Genomic DNA, 20,730 nt, shown 5'->3' on the forward strand with positions numbered 1-20,730 from the left:
GGTTTTAGTCTTATGACTATTTGAAGTCCTTATATTAATGTCAGTTGTATCATATGATTAAAAAGCTTGAAATGTGATTTATATTTGATATTTTACTAAGTTATGATAGCTATTAAGCTGATAATTGCTTTTTAATATGTTTATTATAAAATGGCCACTTGAAAAAATGGCTCATATCCCCATTATAGTTCTCCTAGATTATAAGTTCTCAGCGTTTACTCCATTTTAGTAGCAAAGAGGTGATGTAGTGTGGTGGAAAGAACCACTGGACTTGGAATCAGAAAACTTGGTTCCAAGTGTCTCACTACCCACTGGGTCCTAAATGAGTTATTCAGTCTCTGTGAACCTCAGTTTCTCATAAGTAAAGTCAAACTAATAGTACATAGTCTGCCTTCTGCATACTGTGGTTCAGAGTGTCAAAAGTGATATAATAGACATGAACAGATTTTAAAAGATGAAGTTTTTCTGATATGATGGAGGTGAAGATAAGGAATGGATTTGGGATGAAATAAGTTTAGCAAAAGCTGAGCTTGATAAAGGAGAATTTTTAAAATTGAGTTTTGTTCATCAAGGAGAAAGCTATTTTGTTATAAGGTAGCAGCAAGAAAAAAGAAAACGGATGGGGCAGAATAAAACCAGCCTTCTGTTCAGTTTATACCTGCAGTGCTCTTCTAATAGAGTAAAATAATTTATATTAATCAGTACTAAGTTAAAATCTTACAAAACATTGTTTAAGGACTTGCAGAGAATTCAAAGTTTGTATCTGTTACATTGGTTTAATTTAGTTGGTCAATTTCTATCAGTCAGTAACTCTTGGTACCCACTCATGTACCTGGCTTTACTCTGGGCATTATAGAGCACAAAAGAAGCATGAATCATGGTAATTTAAAGATAAATTTGAGTTTTGTTGCTTGTAAAGGAAGTTAGCAAGTTATATCAAAGAATAAACTTTTGTTTATTTAATGAAACTTTCCTAAATAGTTTGTATTCTGTAGAAAACTGCTTTCTCCATTGTGAAACCTGGGCATTATCTTTAGCACCAGTTCCTTAGCATGTATCACTCACATCTTTTAGACTTACCTGTTGGGATATGAGTAATATTTTATTAGAGATATGCTTTCTTGTTTATTCTGTGTTTTGTATGTACTTTCTTTTCAATTATATTATTTTGAGTTGGGTCAAGAGGCATGAGGACAGGTTATGCACTAATTAAGAATCTTGGTGTATGTGTTTGCATCTGTAAGATACATTCATTATAAAAGTTCCCTCAGAAAAAGCACACTCATTATAAGTAACAGTTGAAGAGGAAATAAAGTAAAAAGTGAAGTCTCCTAGCAAACACTTCACATGGTATCTAGTGACATCCATGGGCAAGGATGCCAGTGTACAATGATGTAATATTTTAAGATAAGACCTTAATGTAAAGTTTTGTGAGTAAGCCAGGAAAAAACAAGGAAAGGAGTTAAAGTCTTTTCCATCAGCCTGTTTTTTTGCCTTGCCAAGATGGGTAGTAAAGTGGTTTAACAAATCTGGAACTTGTTTCAGTATACTTTTTTTTCGGATCTACTCTGTTCTGATTCAAGCCAAGAAAACTGACAGAGGCTTACTAGATCCCAAACCTGTGTATTAAATTGCCACCAGACTCAAATACAGTTTTTAAAAAAATACTTTAGTTTTGCATGCATGAAGTTAAAGAGTCATAAAGTTGTAAAGAGACTTGTTACCAAGAAAAAAAGAAAACTCTGCTACACATGCTACATGCATGCTGTATTCTGCTCCCAGGGATAAGCGCTTTCTACTCTTTTAGCTGATTCTTAGTGTATTTACCTATCATTAAATCTACAGTTATATTGCTGTAGTTTTGATTTTTTTTTTTTCCCTTCAGTTGTTTGTGTTACTTACTGACTTCTCACTCCGGGAAATGAGGATATAGCTAATTAGGACATAGTGCTCCGTAGACAGTTCCCCTCTTTTCTCCCCTCTCCTCCCAATTTATTTTGGTTGGTAACTATTCAGTGTTTATATTATCATGACCTGTATACTTGCAGTTCACTACTAAACTGTATATACTTACATTACATTTCCTTTTGGGGACATTACATTTTGTTTTTCCTGGAATTCTTTAAAATTTAAAATAATTTTTTGTATGTTTATTACTATTTCAACTCCAAACTTTCTCCCAGCTGATTAAATCTTTTACTTGGTTTGAATAAAATTGGTGTTTGTTAATTTCATCTTAAAATTCCTTTTTGTCTTTTGAAGTCTTTATTCTAGTATCATTCATTTTTTCTCTCAGGTGGATGAGCTTCTCCAGGGAAGATTCTTCCAGTCCCCTGCGTGGAGGGCATGTACTTTGTTGTCAGGGCTTTACAGCCCATTGGGAAAGAAGGCATGGGATATGGAATGGTCCTCCACACGACCTTCCATTTAATCGTTCTAGGTCAGGGTTTCTCACCCATCCTCGCTATTGACATTCTGGGCCAGATAATTCTTTGCTGTGGGGAGCTGTCCTGTGCGTTTGTAGAATGTTGAGCGGCGTCCCTGGCACCTCTCCGCCAGGTGTCAAAACTGCGTGTGCTGTGCTGTGCTTGGTCGCTCAGTCGTGTCCGACTCTTTGCAACCCCATGGACTGGAGCCTGCCCGGTCCCTTTGTCCATGGGGATTCTCCAGGTGAGAATACTGGAGTGGGTTGCCATGCCCTCCTCCAGGGGGGTCTTCCCACCCCAGGATCAAACCCAGGTCTCCCGCATTGCAGGCAAATGGATGCTTTACCTTCTGAGCCAGCAGGGAAGCCTGCCATAATAACTGCATACATCCCTCAAATTATAAAGTCTCCAGACATTGGTACATATTCCCTGGAGGCAAAATTGCCCCCATTTGAGAATCACTGTGTTAAGTAGAAAGGTTTAACAATAGCAGATCTGAGCCTTTTTTTCCCCATGGGAAATAACCTTGGATTTTCCTTTTCCTGGCATCCTTTTACTAAAAACTTGATTAATAAATATAGAATGTATCCAAGTAATATTGTTTATTGTAAACTGACCCTGATTGGTGATTGCATATGGGCCAGGGAGACTGAGTGAACTGTAGAAGCCTGTGAGAAGACACTGTACTTGGTCATGGTGTGCAGTATGTGACTGTTCTAAGTGAGCATGAACACACGCCTCCAGCGACTCTGGAATCTCCACACACTGGCCGTCAAGATGCACGACTGCTTCCTGTGGAGTGTGAGATTTCCCCAGGCCAGGGCGATGTCTGTGCCTGTTCAGATGGCCTCTTTCTCTTACAATGGTGGGTCCACTAAGGCCCCTGGTGGGTTGTGTAAATCCCTTCTGAAGATGGCATGTCTCATGCTAGCACATTGTCTTTCTGCAGAGCTAAGTGAACCCGGTGTCAAGCTGTGGTCTCTTGGTCCTATGAGTGAATATCAGTCTGAACCTGAGACCACTGCTGGTGGCAGGAAAGATCTGGGAATTAACTGCTTTCTTAAATATGCTCTCAGCCAGTCCTGCTTTTCGTCACACCTTCACTTCCTCTGCTTCTGCTTTGAGGTTACAGAATGTAAATTGGGGTGCTTCTCTGCTTTTCTCCAGTTTGGGCTTAGCATTCAGCTTTCCTGGGGCATGCTGAGTTGTGTACACTCAACCAGATGCTTCTAGCTTCTAGATTTTTGTCATGTCTTCTCACGAATTTGTCTTTAACACAGTAGCAACAACAAAGCCCTTTTCTTTGTCTCAGTGGGGTTTATGGAGGGAGCAGCACTGCCTCACTGGCCATTCACAGGCTCCTGTCTACAGTCCCTTAACCTTGGGGTGCCCCCGGGTGCAGGCATCAGGCTGCCTTTCTCTCTGTCTACTTCTCTGGCCACCTTATACACTGACAGCCCCCAGTTTTAATCCCCATCTCTTTTATTTAAGGTACACTAACCCCCCTTCCACCCTAATCCCTCTAAAGCAATGGTTCTCAACTAGAACCTGTTTTGTCCCCCAGGAGACACTCAGAAATGTCTGGAGACATTTTTGATCGTCAGTGATAGAAGGGTGGTACTGATGTCTGGTAAGTAGAGGCCAGGGGTGATGCTAAAATCCTACAGTAGGACAGCCCCCACAGCAAAGATTATCTGACCCAAAATACTGTCAAGGCAGAGAAGCCATGTTCAAAAGTCAGTCAGCATCTCTCACTCACTGTCAGCAATACGGCAGTAACACCGTGTTGTTTGAAGCTGTCTGTTGACAGTTTCTGATAAAGATCAAGAAAGTACCAGCATTAAATCATCTTTAGATTCAAGGGAATACAGGTTGCTTTAGCCAGTGTCTCTCCCTGAACTCCAGGCTCATGCATCCTCTTTCTAATCAACACCTCTATTTGGTCATCGGAAAGGTAACTCAGATTTAACTGGTCTAAAACTGAAGTCCTGATCTTTTCTCCCAGACTTACTCCTCCCACAGTCTTCTCCATCTCAGTTAACGGCTATTATGTCCTTCCAGTTCATCAGCAAAACCCTTGGAGTCTTTATCTCCTTCTCTTTTATTCCCCATCCTCCTTCCAATCCAGCAGCCAATTTTGTTGCCCTAACTTCAGAATATATCCAGACTTAATCACTTCCCACCACCTTCACTGCCATCAAGCCAACATAGTCTTGAGATGTTGTATTAGCCTCACAACTAGTCTTCTGTGTTCACCGTTCCTTTAACAGTCTGTTATCCCCATGGCAGCCCTGAGTGGTCCTATTAAAGGTAAGTCAGATCTTGCCCCTTCTGTTTTCAAACCCAAAGGCTTTGTATCTTACCTGTTTTCAAACCCAAATCCCTGCAGGGCCTTACCAGATCGGCTTTCTATGGCTTGCCCCTACCTTCCTTTGTTCCCTACCTCCCTTGCTTTATCAGCTCTTTGCCAGAAGTCAGAGCCCACCACCCTTTTACCTGTCCCCCTGTCTGGATACACTTCCTCAGGTTCCCCTTTACTGCCTTCAGGAGTTTGCTTACATGTCACTTTCCCAGTGAGGCCTTCTGTGATCACCCTGTTTAAATGAATTCTTCTTCCTCTGTCCTGTGAGTACTTACCTGCCTTTTCTTAGAAAGCTTATTTGTTTATGGCTGCATGGGGTCCTCGTTGCTGTGCTTGGCTGTTCTCTAGTTGCAGCACGCGGGGGCTACTCTCTGTTGTGATGCATGGGCTTCTCATTGCGGTGACGCGGAGCACAGGCTCTAGGCGCAGGGCTCAGGAGTTGTGATAGGAGGGCTTAACTGCCCTGCGGTGTGTGGGATCCTCCCAGACCAGGGACCCAATCTGTGTTCCCTGCCTCAGCAGGTGGATTTCCAGCCACTGGACCACAGGGCAGCCTGTTATCTCCCTTTTCTACTTTATTTTTCTGTTTATCACCATTAGAATACTATATATTTAACTTTATTTTACTCTAAAAGTTTTGCTTGTCTGTCTTCTCCACTTGAATGTAAGCTCCATGAAAAGAGGAATTTTCAAAAAATTTTCTTTGATTCCTAATGTATCATTAGCACCTAGAACATTATTTGGCTCCTAAGAGAAGCAATCAGACATTTGAACAAGCATTTAAATATATGCACGTGTTCAATCCATCTTTGTCTAGAAGTTCTGTACTCTAAAATTATCAGCAGTTTTCTTTCAAGATGGACAGATGGAGTGCTTCAGGTGAAGTAGCATAGGAAAATCTGATAGTGAAACTTTTTTTTAGACACCTCTAAATTCTTAGAGGCAGTAATTATACCTGTTCTAAAGAAACCAAGGACAGAATAGTTACTCTCACTGAAGTCTAGTGACACTAATACCAGTTAGAAAAATCAGTTTGAGATTGGTACTATTGCATCTCGGGGATGTGGGTACTCAGACTGCCCGTCTGAAAACAGAGTAATTTTATAGTTTTTCTTTCTACCTCCTTGCTCTCTGAAGCCAACAGGGGTAGGCATAGTATAATTTCACATCAGGAAGAGTATGTCTTTTTCTCTTGCCTTTCTCTTTCTTGACTTTTGTTGAAATACTGTGCTTTCAGGTACTTCACATATGTTATTTCATTTAAGCCTCCAACTGTCCCTTTGGTAGAGACATTATTTCAAAGAGGGATTAAGTAGGTCAAATAACTGGGAAGTCTGTTTTTGAATTCCAAAACTATAACATTTGCCTCCCAGCTTTTATCATTATCTTAAAAATAAAGTGAAGCTGATCATCAAAAATTATTATTTCCTGAACATTTGATTTAGTGTAAAAATATGAGTTCGTTCTATGGATAAACATAAAAATGAATTACAGAATAATTTTAGTATGCTTATGAAATCCATCAGTAGTGTTCATTTGCTGTTTTTAAATTTAGAATTCATTGTAGCTGAAGTAAATTCTAATAAAAACTCTTTATAGCAATGTGAAATAAATGTTGCAGTTGACTTACTGGTACTTTTATTCACATTAACAGATAAAACTATTTTTTAATAAGACAGCAGTTTGCAAATTTACATAGTAATTGCATGTTATAAATTTTATATAAAGTAGGGTTTATTGATAAAAGGTTAGTGCTACAGTATACCTGTATATTTATTTTCTGGTGGGATTTAAACTAACAATTCCTCTGAATTTGGAATCTTATACACAAACATATATATATATATATTTTTTTTTTTACAAACATATATTTTTAAAATGAAAATGCTTTTAGAAACATTTACTGAAGCTTATGGTAGATTCAAAAAGTTTTGTGAATCTTTAAGAATATTTGATGATGTATTGTAAATATTTTGATAGGAAAAATTCCTAAATATCTGAGCTACTAAAGCTTTTCAATGTTGTGTTTTGTTTTTTTTCCCCCCTCATGTGTACAGGGTTTTTTTTTTTTTTAATGAAATCTCTGTGGATACACCAGTATGTTAATAACTTGTGAGATGCACCATGGCATATGATAGCTTCAGTGTAATTCCTTTACTTCTTTCACTTTCCAGAACTCTTTCAAGGATAAATATGTGCAGAAATTTTGAGATATTGGAAAGAAAACAGCAGTTATGTTTGTTGTAATATCAGGTGGCATTGGCATTAAGGTCCCAAGTTATTCTCAGAAAGCAACTTTTTGCTCTGAGATAATAGCTATATGGGAGCTCAGGGCTTTCTGAAATTTTAAGAGGCCTGCATATCTGAAAGATTGGAGTTACTAGTTATTACAACTGCATTTCTCCTAAAATTCTAATGGCTATGTTGCTGCATCTCACTGAAATTTATCCACATGTACCAACTTGGTATTTTAATTCTAGATTTCACTGGCCTAGGAAGTTAATAGAAGGGATAGAGGTACAAACACACCACCCAGCCAGCACTGGCATATGTGCCCTGATCCTTGTTTTGTGGATTACTTAGAAACCTGAAAGCGAAAAAACATTTTTATTTGGTTTGAAGTCTGTTTTGTTTTGTGTTGGGAGAGCTGGTAAAGAACCTTATACTGGCTATATAACAGTCGGTTAAATATCTAGGAGAGGAATAAAGAAAAGAGGAGGAGAAATAGAAAATAATATCAGCTATTGTGTTATTGTTTATTCTGTGCTGGGCATGGTGCTTTACATGTCTTAACACTGAATTTGTACAGAGCCTTGAGAATAGGTACCATTACCACTATTTTACAATGAAAGGAACTAAAGCAGAAAGTGACTAGGTAACTTTGCTGAGGATTTGAACCCAGGCAGTCTGGTTGTAGAGCTCTTATAGCATTACCTTGCTACTTCATCATAAAATTGAAAGAGAATCTAGACAAGGCTAGACCAGCCAGGGCTTCTCAGATCCAAGCCTAGAGACAGAACTACACGGGCAGTATAAAAGAGGCAAAGAGATTTATGTAGTAACATCCCCATCTGGTGGTGTTTTAGTATATTCCTGAATATGTTGTTAAAATTTGACAACTATAAGCTAGCTGTAATCTAAATGAATTGAGGTTTAAATAAAATTCAAATGATGGCTGGTGGTTTCCCATTGTTCTAATAATAATAATGTTATCATTACTCCTTTAATTTTTATAGTAATGTTTGGAGATAAATGCTGTCATTACACCATTTTACACATGAGGAAACAGGTTAAGTAATAAGCCCAGAGTCATACTGCCAGGAAATGACTGAGCTGGGGCTTGAACCCAGGCGCTCTGGCCGCCCCATAAGGGTCTGGATTCTTAACCGTCATGCTATATTTATTTTTAATATTTGTGAAGAGCACATAACCTCATTACAAAATGGATGTAAATCTGTTTTATTGAAACATTAATATGTGTTCACAAACCTCCACTTTCTTCCAGTTGTTATCTAAAGTGTTAGCTACCAAAAGAAAATGTTGTATTTTGTAACCATGACTCTGGTAGAAAGTCATTCATTTCTTGATTATGGCTCATATTTCAGATCACTGCTTTTCTACACATCCTCCCGAACAAGATTCTGGCTCATAAATGGTACACATTATAGGTTCAGTTCAAGAAAGTAGTGATTCATAACTTAATTTGCAGAGATTTGTGGAGTGTTTGAGAGATTGATGGAGAGCATGATAGCTTTGTAACAAATGAAACTTTTTGAAACTGAGAAGGTGTAGAGCAAACTTTATGTAAGTTGACCTTCACATTCACTTATGTGTTTTAAACACAGATTTTAGGTTTATGAAAGTAGTGATAAGGAAGAGGTAAAAATTGGGGACTTCCCTGGTGGTTCAGTGGTTAAGATTTCACCTTCCAACGCAAGGGGTACAAGTTCGATCCCTGGTGGGGCAGCTAAGATATGCCTCATAGCAAAAAAAAAAAAAAAAGCAAACATAAAACAAGCAATATTGTAACAAATTCAGTAAAGATTTAAAAATTGGTCCACATTGTCTTTAATACTTCCCATGTGTATATTCATTTTTGGTAAGGTTGTGTTGAATTTCAATAACTAATAATGTTCCATCATACTGTTTAACATGGCACATAGCCATCTCTTGTTGAACGCCTTGGATTATGATTTTTTTTTAACTAGCCAGTAAGCATTTGGAAATATAATGGGAGTGTGTGTGAGACTGAGCCTAGTGAGAATAGATTTATTTTTTGACTTTTTATTTTGAGATAATGTCAAATTTAGAAAATTTTGAAAAAATAGTACAAAGAACTCATGAAACTCTTACTCATGTTCACCAATTTAACATTTTGCCACATTTACTTTATTATTTTATATATATATATATATTTTCCCCTGAACCAGTTGAGAGTTGGTTGCATTTTTCATGCCCTTTTAGCTGTTAATACTTAAGTACTCATTTCCTAAGAATGAGGATATTGGCAGTATAGATTTGATAGGCCTCCCATTGATGTGGTAACTGACACAGTGTTATAGAATATGTTGAGTGAGAAAACAGAGAGAGGAAAGCAAAATCAGTCTTGGTCTGGCCAAGCCTGTGGCATGAGAGCCAAGAAGAAATAGCTATTCATACATTCCATAAATGCTGGAGTACGTGGACACTTTTGGGCTGTAAGGGGTAAGACTGGACATAATACACAGTGTCTTTATGAGATTATAACTTACTGTGTGAGGAGAGGGATGTCAGAACAGACAACCAACGCAATTTTAGTACAGTGAAGCAAGTACTGAGAGAGGAAGGACAGACGCGTTGGTGAAAAGGTCATTGATGACTTTGAGAATGAATTACAGGATGCGTTACAACTCAGAGGGTGAAGAATGGAGAAGAAAGGTGGATGCTAGATTGCAGGGAATTATAAGTGCAAGAGGTACACTGTAGCTGAATTCAGGGTACTTGGCAGTGAAAAGTAGAAAATAATAGTTTAACAAGTGGAGGGTACCCAAAAGAATATTTTTCTGTCTTTCTCATCCCCAGTAAGCTGGACCAGTTGAGTGTTAGTGGCTGGGAGGTTAGAGGGGGAATGAGTGGAATCTAGGACGTGGTTAGCTTTGGAGGGGAGAAGCAGGTGTTAACTCGTGGAACTGGAGAGAAGGATGAGGATATGGACATAGCTGCAGGATACCTTTTAGAGATGAAGATTGTCATGATAGATAGGTGTGGTTTCCTTAGGAATGGAGGGGAGTGAGGGCATGTGAAGAGGTGGAAGAGTGAAACCAGGAACTTGAACAACTTGGAAACTACTTAGAACAAGCTTAGAGGAATGATGAGAGAGAGAGGAGAGAAGATACTGAGTACTGCCAAACAGCAGTTAAGGCCCATTTGAAGTTCGGAAGTATGAATTGGTACTGGACAAGGTATTTCTGGGCAGTTCTGCCACAGAGCTCTACTGTCCAGAAGAAGAGTGAGGTTATCTTTAAATTATAAAGGGTTAGGATCATCAGGTTCTTATCTTTTCTATTTTTGCACAGTACAATGAGGTGCATGCAACTTTTCATTACTATTTTGTTTCAACAGTCCATTTCAGTGATCTTTTCTCTTCCTGCATGGTAACGAGAACTGCCCTTTTCCACCTCCTTTACCTGTCATTTTCTTCCTTCCTGCATTTTCACAGCATGCTATTTCTCTGAGATGTCCCAGCAAGCAGGCCAAGCGTCATATTGACTTCACAGAAGAACAGGCTGAGCTGACACCTGTAAGTTCTGTAATCATGTCCATTGGGACTACTGAAGTATCAGTGAAGAGGAATGCATTCTTTAGAACTCCTGATGGTTAAACCTTGTCATATATCTCAGTTTTTTGAATAAAAATTAAACCAGGCTTAAAAAATACATGAGCAGAAACAAGAACAACCATATGATACAGTACCATTGAATATTAATACTCATGGTAAGATTGTGTTGGTGATAGCATATCTGATATAGAGAAATTTTGTATTGGAACCTGAACCACATACTTTCTTTTTTGTTCTTAAGCTAAGGGCTTCTGTAAATTTCTCGAGATATTACTAGATTTAACTCTTCTTCAGAATGGGGATATCAAGCATATGACTTCTGTACCAATGCTTAACTGAGACCTAATTTCTTTAAAAATGTTTCCTTTGGTCATTGATTAATGAACCTGGGTGTTTTAGAGCTGTGCTGTTCCATGTGGTGACCACTAGCTAGATGAGGCTATTGAACACTCCAAATGTTGATCCAAATGGAGATGCACTATAAAGATAAAAATACATGCTGGACTTCAAAGACTTAGTACAAAAAAATAAATAAAAGATGCTAATATGAGTTTATTTCACCATTTTCTTTTTACTTTTTTAAAAAATGTGGTTACTAGAAAACGTTATATTTGTAGCTTGTATTGTTTTTCCATTAGACAGTGCTGTTTCAGGGTCATCTATGAAGCATTGGAAAAAAAAAAAAAATTCCCGCCCCCCACCCCCCCCCAGTTGACTAAGATTCCCTCTGACCTCTCCTTCTCCCCTCCTCCTCTTCCTCTCTCCCTTCCTGTCCTTTAAAAATACTGGTACTAACCCAGTGAATTGATTTCACAAGTCACTACTGGGTTATATCCTGCTTAGTGACAAACTTTCTCCAACCTTACCTCTGTCCCCTAAACTCCTAAGTACCAGCCACACTTAATAATCATATCTGCGTTGTCATCTCTTCCACTCAGGCAGCAGTGCTCAGTTCTTTCAGCCCCAATACCCGTATCTTGTAACAAATAATTTATAACATTATCTTTACTATCCCAAATGAAATTCATAAATAGTATAACTTACCTACACCCCCCCCTTTTATAGTGATTTTAATGCCCTATCAGCTAGTATGAGGGAGAAATAGCCAAAAGTAATTTATGATATTTTAATGTATATATTTTAGTTTTTAAGTGGTTGGCCATTTAAAAACTATTAAAAGGCACAATGAAAAATAGTCAAATCCTACACCTACTTATAATTAAGAACTTTGGATTTAAGAAAAGGGAGAAGATCAGAAGTCATTTTTACAGGAAAAAGAAATATGAGTGGACCCAGAATTAAAACATACTATGACTTCCCTGGTGGCTCAGACTGTAAAAGCATCTGCCTACAATGTGGAAGACCCGGGTTCAATCCCTGGGTGGAGAAGATCCTCTGGAGAAGGAAATGGCAACCCACTCCAGTATTCTTGCCTGGAAAATCCCATGGACGGAGGAGCCTGGTAGGCTACAGTCCATGGGGTCTCAAAGAGTCGGACACGACTGAGCAACTTCACACATGACACATAGTAACAGAAAAAACACACCTCTATATAGTAACTAATAAAAGGGAAATAACCTTAAATGAAGTAGGAATAATGTGCTGGTACAATTTATATATTACCAAAGAAAAGAAAATGAAGAAATGCAAAATTCTTGCAAATAAAATGACTCTTATCTGTAACTGTAGTGACAAAATTATTCTCTGCCTTGTAGCGTGGGGTTAGGTAGTAATAAAATGATTTTTACACTTTTTACATTATAGATTTCTCATTGTGCTATATTTTAAATAACTCTGAAAGACAAGCAATTGAAATATTTTAACACAGTCTGGGTTAATGAAACTCAGTGAAATTCCTGCCTTTCATTTCTTTCATTATTAGTATTTGGTTCTTAATTCTGTTAAAAGCAGTTTCAAAGCTCTTATCATTTACTTGCATGTGACAGAATATAATCTGATGCTACCAGTTTTGGTATTGGCAAGTTTTTTTTTATACTTCAAGCTGATTTTCCATTGGTGAAATGATTTCCCAATGTAATGAGTAATTCTTGGTAAATGTTCAACAGAATTAAGTACAGTTTCTTGTATGTGGTAAGTAAATAGCATTCCTCGAACACTCATTGAATATCAAAATTACACAGAAATACTTTGTGCTTATATGTAAAATGGAGTTATTGAGTTCTAAACTCAGATTGTTATAAACAGGAATTTCCAGCTATATGATTTTCCGTATAAGGACATTAAAAATTCATGTGTGACATAGGACTTTGGTTGTTAATTTTGTAACATTGTTCCATGCTTGCAGGGCATCTAACATTTATGATTTCCCTCCTCATAAATACCAGTTATGCCCCTTCCTCTTCATTGTGACAGCCCAGAATATTCCCCGCTCTCCTTGAAATGCCTCCCAGAGGGAAGCACCACCAACACTGAGAACCACTTCACTCTGTGCCCTCCACCTGACTCAGAGCTGCCTCCTACTCATCCTGCAGGACTTTAGACTCTAGGCCTTCTCAGAAATACTTTGCTGAACCTCTGATTTGGGTTTAGACACTGTCTCTGCCTCTTACTACCACTTACACACTGCTTTGTAGTTGTCAGTTATCTCCCTGTTAGATTCCAAACTGTGAGACCAGGTAATACCTGTCTTGGGTACCTCTGCATCTCCTGTGTCTGCCATGGTTCCAGGCTCAACATTGAATAAGTAATTGAGTAAATGAAAAAAGGAGAGAGTAAAAGACAAGAAGAAAATGGACTAATAAAGAAAATGGGCTATTTTTAATGAATTAAAATAGGCTGCTGACTTTGCATTAGTGGTGAATGAAAGAAAATATAAGAAGGCCCTACATGCAGCCATGTGCATTTTTGTTACCAGCAGCATGTACCAAAACAGAGACGAATTTAATGATGTGCCCAAAGCACTGTCTTTCCCTTCTCTCAGTCCTCCAGCTGAACACCACTCTCCTCATCCCTCTCGCATCCTTCTCCAGTAACCGGTTCTCCCTCCACCCCCACCTCCACTCTGAGGAGATCTGGAGCCCTGTGTGACTGGCACCAGGAAGGGAAGATAGATAAAGGAAGGCTTTTATTGACAGAAGGCGTTTGCTGCTTCTGATTTCTAGATGTTTGTTTTTTCAGCTACAATCCCTGTAGTTACAGGGAACATGGAGCCCTGTTAAGTAGTACATGCCTGTCCCAAACACGTGACTCATGATCTTGTTCAGCTACTATTTTTGGTCTCATTTTTTAGATGTGTCATTCTTGGGGGGTCACCAGTCATGATTATCTCCTTTTTTATTTTAAAGTTCAGTATTTAAACCTTGTTTTTGATGAATATTATTTTAGCACAATATTATCATGCACAATAAATATTATTTTATTTAAACCTTCAATATTTTAAAATCAGTAGCTTCTACTTCAGGGTCTCTAAACAAATACAGTTAGATAATATCTGATCAGATACAGTTTTTTGGGCTTTTTTTTTTTTTAATAATTTGAAGTCTTGAGGTGATTTGAGTTTGAAGATGGAGTAAATTTTGTAAGTTTTTTTAAAGTTTATACTTGAATTTAATGTCTAGAGTTTTATTTATTTTGGGCTTCCCTGATGGCTCAGACAGTAAAGCATCTACCTACAATGTAGGAGACCAGGGTTCAATCCTGGGTGGGGAAGATCCCCTGGAGAAGGAAATGGCAACCCACTTCAGTATGCTTGCCTGGGAAATTCCATGGACAGAGGAGCCTGACAGGCTGCAGTCCATGGGCTTGCAAAGAGTCAGACACGACTGAGCAACTCACACACACACACAGAGTTGTATTTAGCAAAGAATAATTGGTTTTGATGGCATCAAGCAAATTTTTTTTTAATTTGAAAAGTAATTATCTGAATAGAGATATTCTACTCATGTTGGACATCTCTGAGAAAGTAATTTTTGTGAGTAAGATAAATAAGACTAGGCTTTCAAGAAATTATTTTCTGTATATTTTACATAATCATGTAAGAATATGTTTTTGTCACTATATAGGAATAACAAAAAATGAACAGGAATGAGAGCAATGAAAGTTACAGTTGGCCTTTTTAGTTGTTCTTCTCAATATTCTTCCTGGTCTTAGCTAATTGCTAACCTCAAATTCAGTTTGCAGAAATTTTGCTTATCTACTGTTTTTCTAATAGACAAGTAAACCAATATTTACCTTCAGGAGATTATACCATCCAGGTAATTGAAGGCTTGGAGATGATTTTCTTTGTGCTTGTTTGACCTTGTTAGTGCTGATATTGATGAATATATTCAATTTTTGTTTTAAACCTTAGGGTTTTTGTTTTGTTTTGGTTCTGGCTATTTTTTTTTTACCACCAAGGTGTGGGTGAAAGGGCAGGTATGCTTGTAAGGCTCATCTTGAACTAAAAGCTAAAAAAAAAAAAACAAAAACACAGGCCACGACATACAGTATAGCAAACCAACTATAGTATAGGTACAAGCAAAAGTTAATTTTTTTTTTGTAATAGTATTTTAATTTTGAAGTATCGTATTGTATTATCTGTGACAGTGAGCTTTCTGATAGTAGGTGCTGCTTTAGTACTTATTTTTCTCTCCAAAAATTTGTTTCTCAATAATAACTTGATATATACTTGGATTTATAAATATTGTGAAATATTTTCTATAATTCCACACAGCTGTGCCATGTATTGTTTTAAATGATGGTTAATAACCACATAACATTAAAAAATACTTAGAATTATTTAGGGATAAGCAAGTCTAAATTACACATATTTCAAAAAAGCTGCAATTTATACTATATGAATTTAATAAATATGATTGCAATACTGAAACAATTTTAAGGGAGAAAAGGACACTTAGGGACTGTGTTATTCACAGATCATTTTTATGAAAATACATAAGTTAATTTAACCAATTTAAGGGGCAACACTTCATAATATTTTGTTTATGTCATCCCTTTGATATACAAGTCCTTTACTTGGGCAGTGCAGTGCTATTAGTATGTAATAATAAATTAATAAAATTTTACTGAAAACATGATACCATTAGGCAAAATATTTATGAACATTTTTCCTCTTGGTGTAGCTATCATTGATTGGAAATAATTGCAGAAGTTTTAAAACTGAGGTTTTTTGGTTTTTTTCCCTCCTCTCTAAGACTACACTATTTAAAGCTATGTAGGTCTTGTATAGGCTTTAACAAGAGGGAGAAATGTGGTTAGTCATTGGGCTTTGACACAGCGCTCGCAAGCACAGCCCTGGCAGACAGGCTGCTCCATGATCTTTGCAGGATATGATCCCTTTTCCCAGAGTGAGGGACCAGCAGGAGTGGGCTAGAGCGTGACTCTTGGCATGGGTGGGTCTCTCCCTTCCCTTCTTCTTTTTTTTTTTTTTCTGTTTTTAAATTTAGATACATTTCACTGAGTTTAGGTGAAACATGAAATTAATGGTAGAGAATCATTCTTACTTTGTCTGCTTTATATTTTAAACTCATAAAACCTCCACTGACTTCTGTTGCCTTTTTTTGTTTTGTTTTTCTCTCTCTTCCTGCACAAGCACTCCTATCTGGACAGGGAAACCTCCCTTCTTCTGAGAAACATTGCAGGAAAGCCTTCTCATTTGCTGACCAAGGTGATGCTCCTCCCACCTGCATGTAAATACTTCCCGCCTTGTAGGTAGAATGTAATTTCTGTGTTTGATTGTGCTCTCAGGCTGCTGAGGTTGTGCTTTCTTGTTTCTGCACCCTTGTTCTTAATAGAGGTTATTTTTTCCTCCTATTGAAGGTAATCATTTATTGACCTTAATGACTATCAGAAAATATTGAGAGTAGAAAGTATTTGCAGTAGTTTTTCACTAGTTTTTAACTTTTGTGAATACCTGACAGTCTTCCTAAGTATGTTGTACTTTTTCTAGTTTAACATTGTATTTCATTTTAATTGCTTGATTTTTAGCTTTTACTACTAATGGTCATGCATGCTGTGAGTTTCTTTTGCAAACTTTGTTTTCTAATTTTTGTTTATATTATCAATGCCTCATTTAATTATTTATTTTTATAAACAATCTTTACATTAGTTTAATCAAATTAGAAGAGAAGGCTGCAATTTAAATTTCTCAATTCTCTGACCTCAGAATGGTTTGAATTAGTCTAGCTGGATTTTCATCGGGCTGGCATTTTACAATTTAAAATCATTTAACCATTATCATCATTAACTCCGAAAGCACAGGATAGGGGGTTGAAACTAGCTTTCTGCCTCTTTAAAAATCATGTTTTTATTTTGTTACTTAAATGTTAAATTCAAGCATGTCTGACTTAGTTATAGATAGTTTCAGAAGAATATACAAATTATGGCTAATTTCACTAAATTTGTATTATTGTATCTGAGATTTTCTTTAAAAAAATTATTTAAAATTAAAATTTCCCTGAGTGTCCACTTAACAAGAAGACCGAAGAATCAGCAGTAAGAACGTTTTTTTGCTTGAGTTTCTCTCCTGGAAAGAGATCTAGGAATAGGGTAGAAGCAGCTTAAAGCTGAGGTAAGTTTAGAAATGTAAGCACATGATAGCCGTGTACTTTATAACCATAGCAAAGTTCACTCTTTCCCTGGAATTCACTCTCAGAGCCTCAGTTAGGATCTCTCTAGATCAGACTTCTCTCCCTGAGAGGCTGCTGTCACACATTTCCTGGAGGATGCCCAGCACCTCCGATGCTTTGTCCTCAGCTTCCTTACCCACACTGTCCCTGAGGCCTCATAGTTTATATCTGTTGTCATTTTTTGACAGCTCTATTTCTGTCCAGGATGCTTCCACTCTCCTAGTTGCCCAGGTTCAAGCCATCTCATGCTTTTCTTCTTACTTACTGTCTCAAAGCTCTAATAAGCTTGTCAGAATCTGCAGGATTGACTGAATTCATCCATCCATTTTATTCCCATTGCCACTACCCTAAAACAGCCTCATATTTTTTAGTAGAGCCACTATTCTTGTCTATTTTTGCCTGTCACACCCCCAGTCCATTTTGTACACTGCTCTCAGATGAAGTGTAACATTTCACCATTTCCATTGTCTGTTTTTCAACATATATTTGTTGAGTCTTGTACTATGTTAGGTACTGGGATATAATACTGTATAAAGTGGACATTTTCCCTGCCCTCAGTCTTTAGGAATATAGATAAAAAGAACGTTTACACACAGCATGTAAACAAATTCTAAATCATGTTAAGTACTATGAAGGGAACAAGTGAGTAATAGGGAATACAAGGGGGAGGATTAGAGCTACATTTCCTTTAGATGGTAAGGTCAGCAAAGGCCCTTCTAAGGGGGTGACATTTAATTTAAAGCTTGAAGGATGAAAAGCAGCCAGCTCGAGGGTGAAGGGAAATGTTCCAAGTGGAGAGGTCCATGGGAACAGAGCCTGTTGAGTTTGAGGAGCTGAAGAAAGACTGTGTTGCTGGAGCCACAGTAGTTGAATGAAGTGTCTTGATTTGTGTTTGGAGAGGTAGACAGGAATCATTGATTCAAGGCATGCTGGGGAGTGTGTGTGAGAAATGCTGTGAGAAACTATTGAAGAGAGTAACTTCATCCATCCAACAAATGGAGAATAGTTGCTTGCAGGTTTGGAATAAACGCAGTCACTTCTCACCTCCTTCTGCCTGAGAGCTGTTGCCACCTACTGCATCCACAGTAGAGCCATCTGTGCCCCAGCCTGAGTGCTGGAGTGGTGGTGTTACTGCTGCATGTGGCCAACGTCTGGCTCTAGCTGCCTCTATATCCTGCCCTGCTTATATTCAGTTACGCATTTGTCGTTTGAAAGTGGCTCGGTAGCGTAGGACCTGCACATTTAGGGTGGAGTGGGGAATGGAGTCAAGAATGAGGTGGCAGAAGTTCCTAGATAACCAGAGCCACAGGGCCTCTCTTTGTCGGTGCCCTCTGTACCACAGCACGTGGCTGCTTTGAAGCTAAGTTGAGCTTATACTTCTTTCATACCACTTGATTCCCCAAAAAGCATGGTGTCCCACTTACTGACTCACCTCTGATCTGCACTTTTCCAGAGCAGGACTTTATAACACTTGATAGTTGGACACAGTAAAATGAACACAGCAACACTGCTTGGGGCCTGGAATGCAGAAGGAATGCTCATTGCTTGTTTGTTTCCATCATCAATCCAATTGTCGTTCTACTACTGCTAATGAAATAACTATTCCCTATACAGTTCTGAGGGGCTTCCCCGGTGGCTCAGGAGTAAAGAATCCGCCTGTAATGCAGGAGACGTGGGTTCTATCCCTGCTTTGGAAAGGTCCCCTGAAGGAGACACACTCCAGTATCCTTACCTGGGAAATCCCAAGGACAGAGGAGCCTGACTGGCTACAGTCCATGGAGTTGCAAAAATGTCAGACACGACTGAGTGACTAAACAACATAGACTTCTGAGCGGGGAGCCTCTGCAGAAGCAGTGCCAACCTGTTTCTTATAGGAGTGGCGTTACTGCCGGCACAGGATGTTTTATAAATGGGAGCAGTAGGCAGAGGACCTGTTGCTGACCTGGTGCCCATAAGTCTCTGGGTGCCACTCAGCAGACTTTCCCTGACCTCCTGATACAGTAACACATCTTTGTCCCTCTTTCTTCCCTTAGCCTGCTTTATTTATTTATTTTTCATAGAACTTAACCACTGACTGACTTATCCCATATCTCTCTCTCTCTTGTCTCATGATAAATGTAAACTCCGTGAGATTAGGAACTCTGTATTCTCTGCATTCAAGCCCAGGCCTGCATAGTCTGGACAAACATCCGTCATATAAAAGAATGGTCCTCTAGTGACCATCAAGGTTTCAAGGACTGCTGTAAGTTGTAAAACTGCTTGTATATTACTGAAAGTGTTTTATCTTTGATGAGCAGTTTTTATTTACTATTATCCCCCCAAAGTTTATGCTAAAATCTTTACAGATAGAAGGGATGTGACATCATGGAAAGAACAGGTAGTTGTTCACTTCATAACAGCCTGTATGAACTTTGAAAGACAATTCTTTCTGGGCCTAAATCAGTACAATGGACATAATAATAATGTTAGTCCTGCATTATTGATAATTAAATGAGGCACATGCCTTGTGATATGTGGCAAGTAGGTGTTTGATTAATACTAGTTCTCTTCTGAGTTGGGAATATATTTCATGATTTCTTCAGGGGGAAGCAAACTAGTGGTTACTATGATTATTTTGGTTCTAAGCAGTTTGATAGAACATTTCATGGGCAATAAATTGTTCATCACCCCAAGTTTTCTTTGAATCATTTTAAGTTACGTAACTTTATTACTGTTGTAATCTGTGAAATAAACTTGATCTCAAAAAAAAAAAAAAAAAACCTAACTTATTTTCAGCCCCTTAATTTCAATCCCATTTGTTCTGAACCTAAAAAACCTTAATCATTTCATAGTTAAAGGAATTCATAGCCAGTTCTTTGCAACTTTAACTTTCTGTAAGTATTCTAATTTTTACCCTTAAGAAAGTGCTGTAACGTTTTGTAACCACAGCATTGGCTTTCATTTAATCATAAGATCACTGAGTTTTTGTCCTTTATGTAAATTTGAGAAGGCTTGGCATTTGATGGTTATTGATAGCCACACAGGAGTTTTTCAGGTAGAAAATAGCTTGTCTCTTGCCCTTTTAAGGGAAGGGGTAAGAGAGAAAGTTAACTTGTTATATGTGTGAGATATCTTTTACTTATGTTTAGGATGGTTGTGAGACAGTGTGAACAAAGGGATAGTTCAAAGATAAGGGGCAGAAAACTTAAGACCTGATTTTGCCAACTTTAACAAACAGCCGAGAATATGAGATGAACAAAGCTTTGTTCTTTGTGTTAAACTTGGCCTGCAGACGCTGAACACAGCTTTGTATTGCTTAAAGAAACTGTTAGATGTCTTCTAAGTATATAATCTATAAATAACACATCAGCAAAGATTTATAGATCTTTGCTGTATCACACAGCACTCTGCTCTTAAAACAGTTTCTTCCTTTCCTTGGTTGTTACAGTTAAAAGTTATGATTCTAGATTAAATATAGTAGATTAAAAACCAAACTTTCTGAGGAAGAGCTTATTGTCCATGGGAAGTATAAAGTACTATGAATCTTGTAATTTGACC

The 20,730-nt window shown here is 37.9% G+C and overlaps 1 protein-coding gene across 3 annotated transcripts in view; it reads left to right on the forward strand.

The window, feature by feature from the left end:
• The window catches only part of RAPH1 (Ras association (RalGDS/AF-6) and pleckstrin homology domains 1), a 100,677-nt gene that overhangs the window by 44,708 nt on the left and 35,239 nt on the right, over positions 1 to 20,730 (forward strand). For 2 of the 3 annotated variants that reach the window (XM_061148954.1, XM_061148956.1), the window contains exon 5: positions 10,487 to 10,567. The exons of the other annotated variant lie outside the window; for it this stretch is intronic. In XM_061148954.1, coding sequence (XP_061004937.1) covers positions 10,487 to 10,567 — 81 coding nt within the window. The remainder of the gene's footprint in view (positions 1 to 10,486; positions 10,568 to 20,730) is intronic. 3 annotated transcript variants of the gene reach the window in all.

The sequence above is a fragment of the Dama dama genome, chromosome 8, assembly GCF_033118175.1.
Source record: "Dama dama isolate Ldn47 chromosome 8, ASM3311817v1, whole genome shotgun sequence".
NCBI lineage: Eukaryota > Metazoa > Chordata > Mammalia > Artiodactyla > Cervidae > Dama > Dama dama.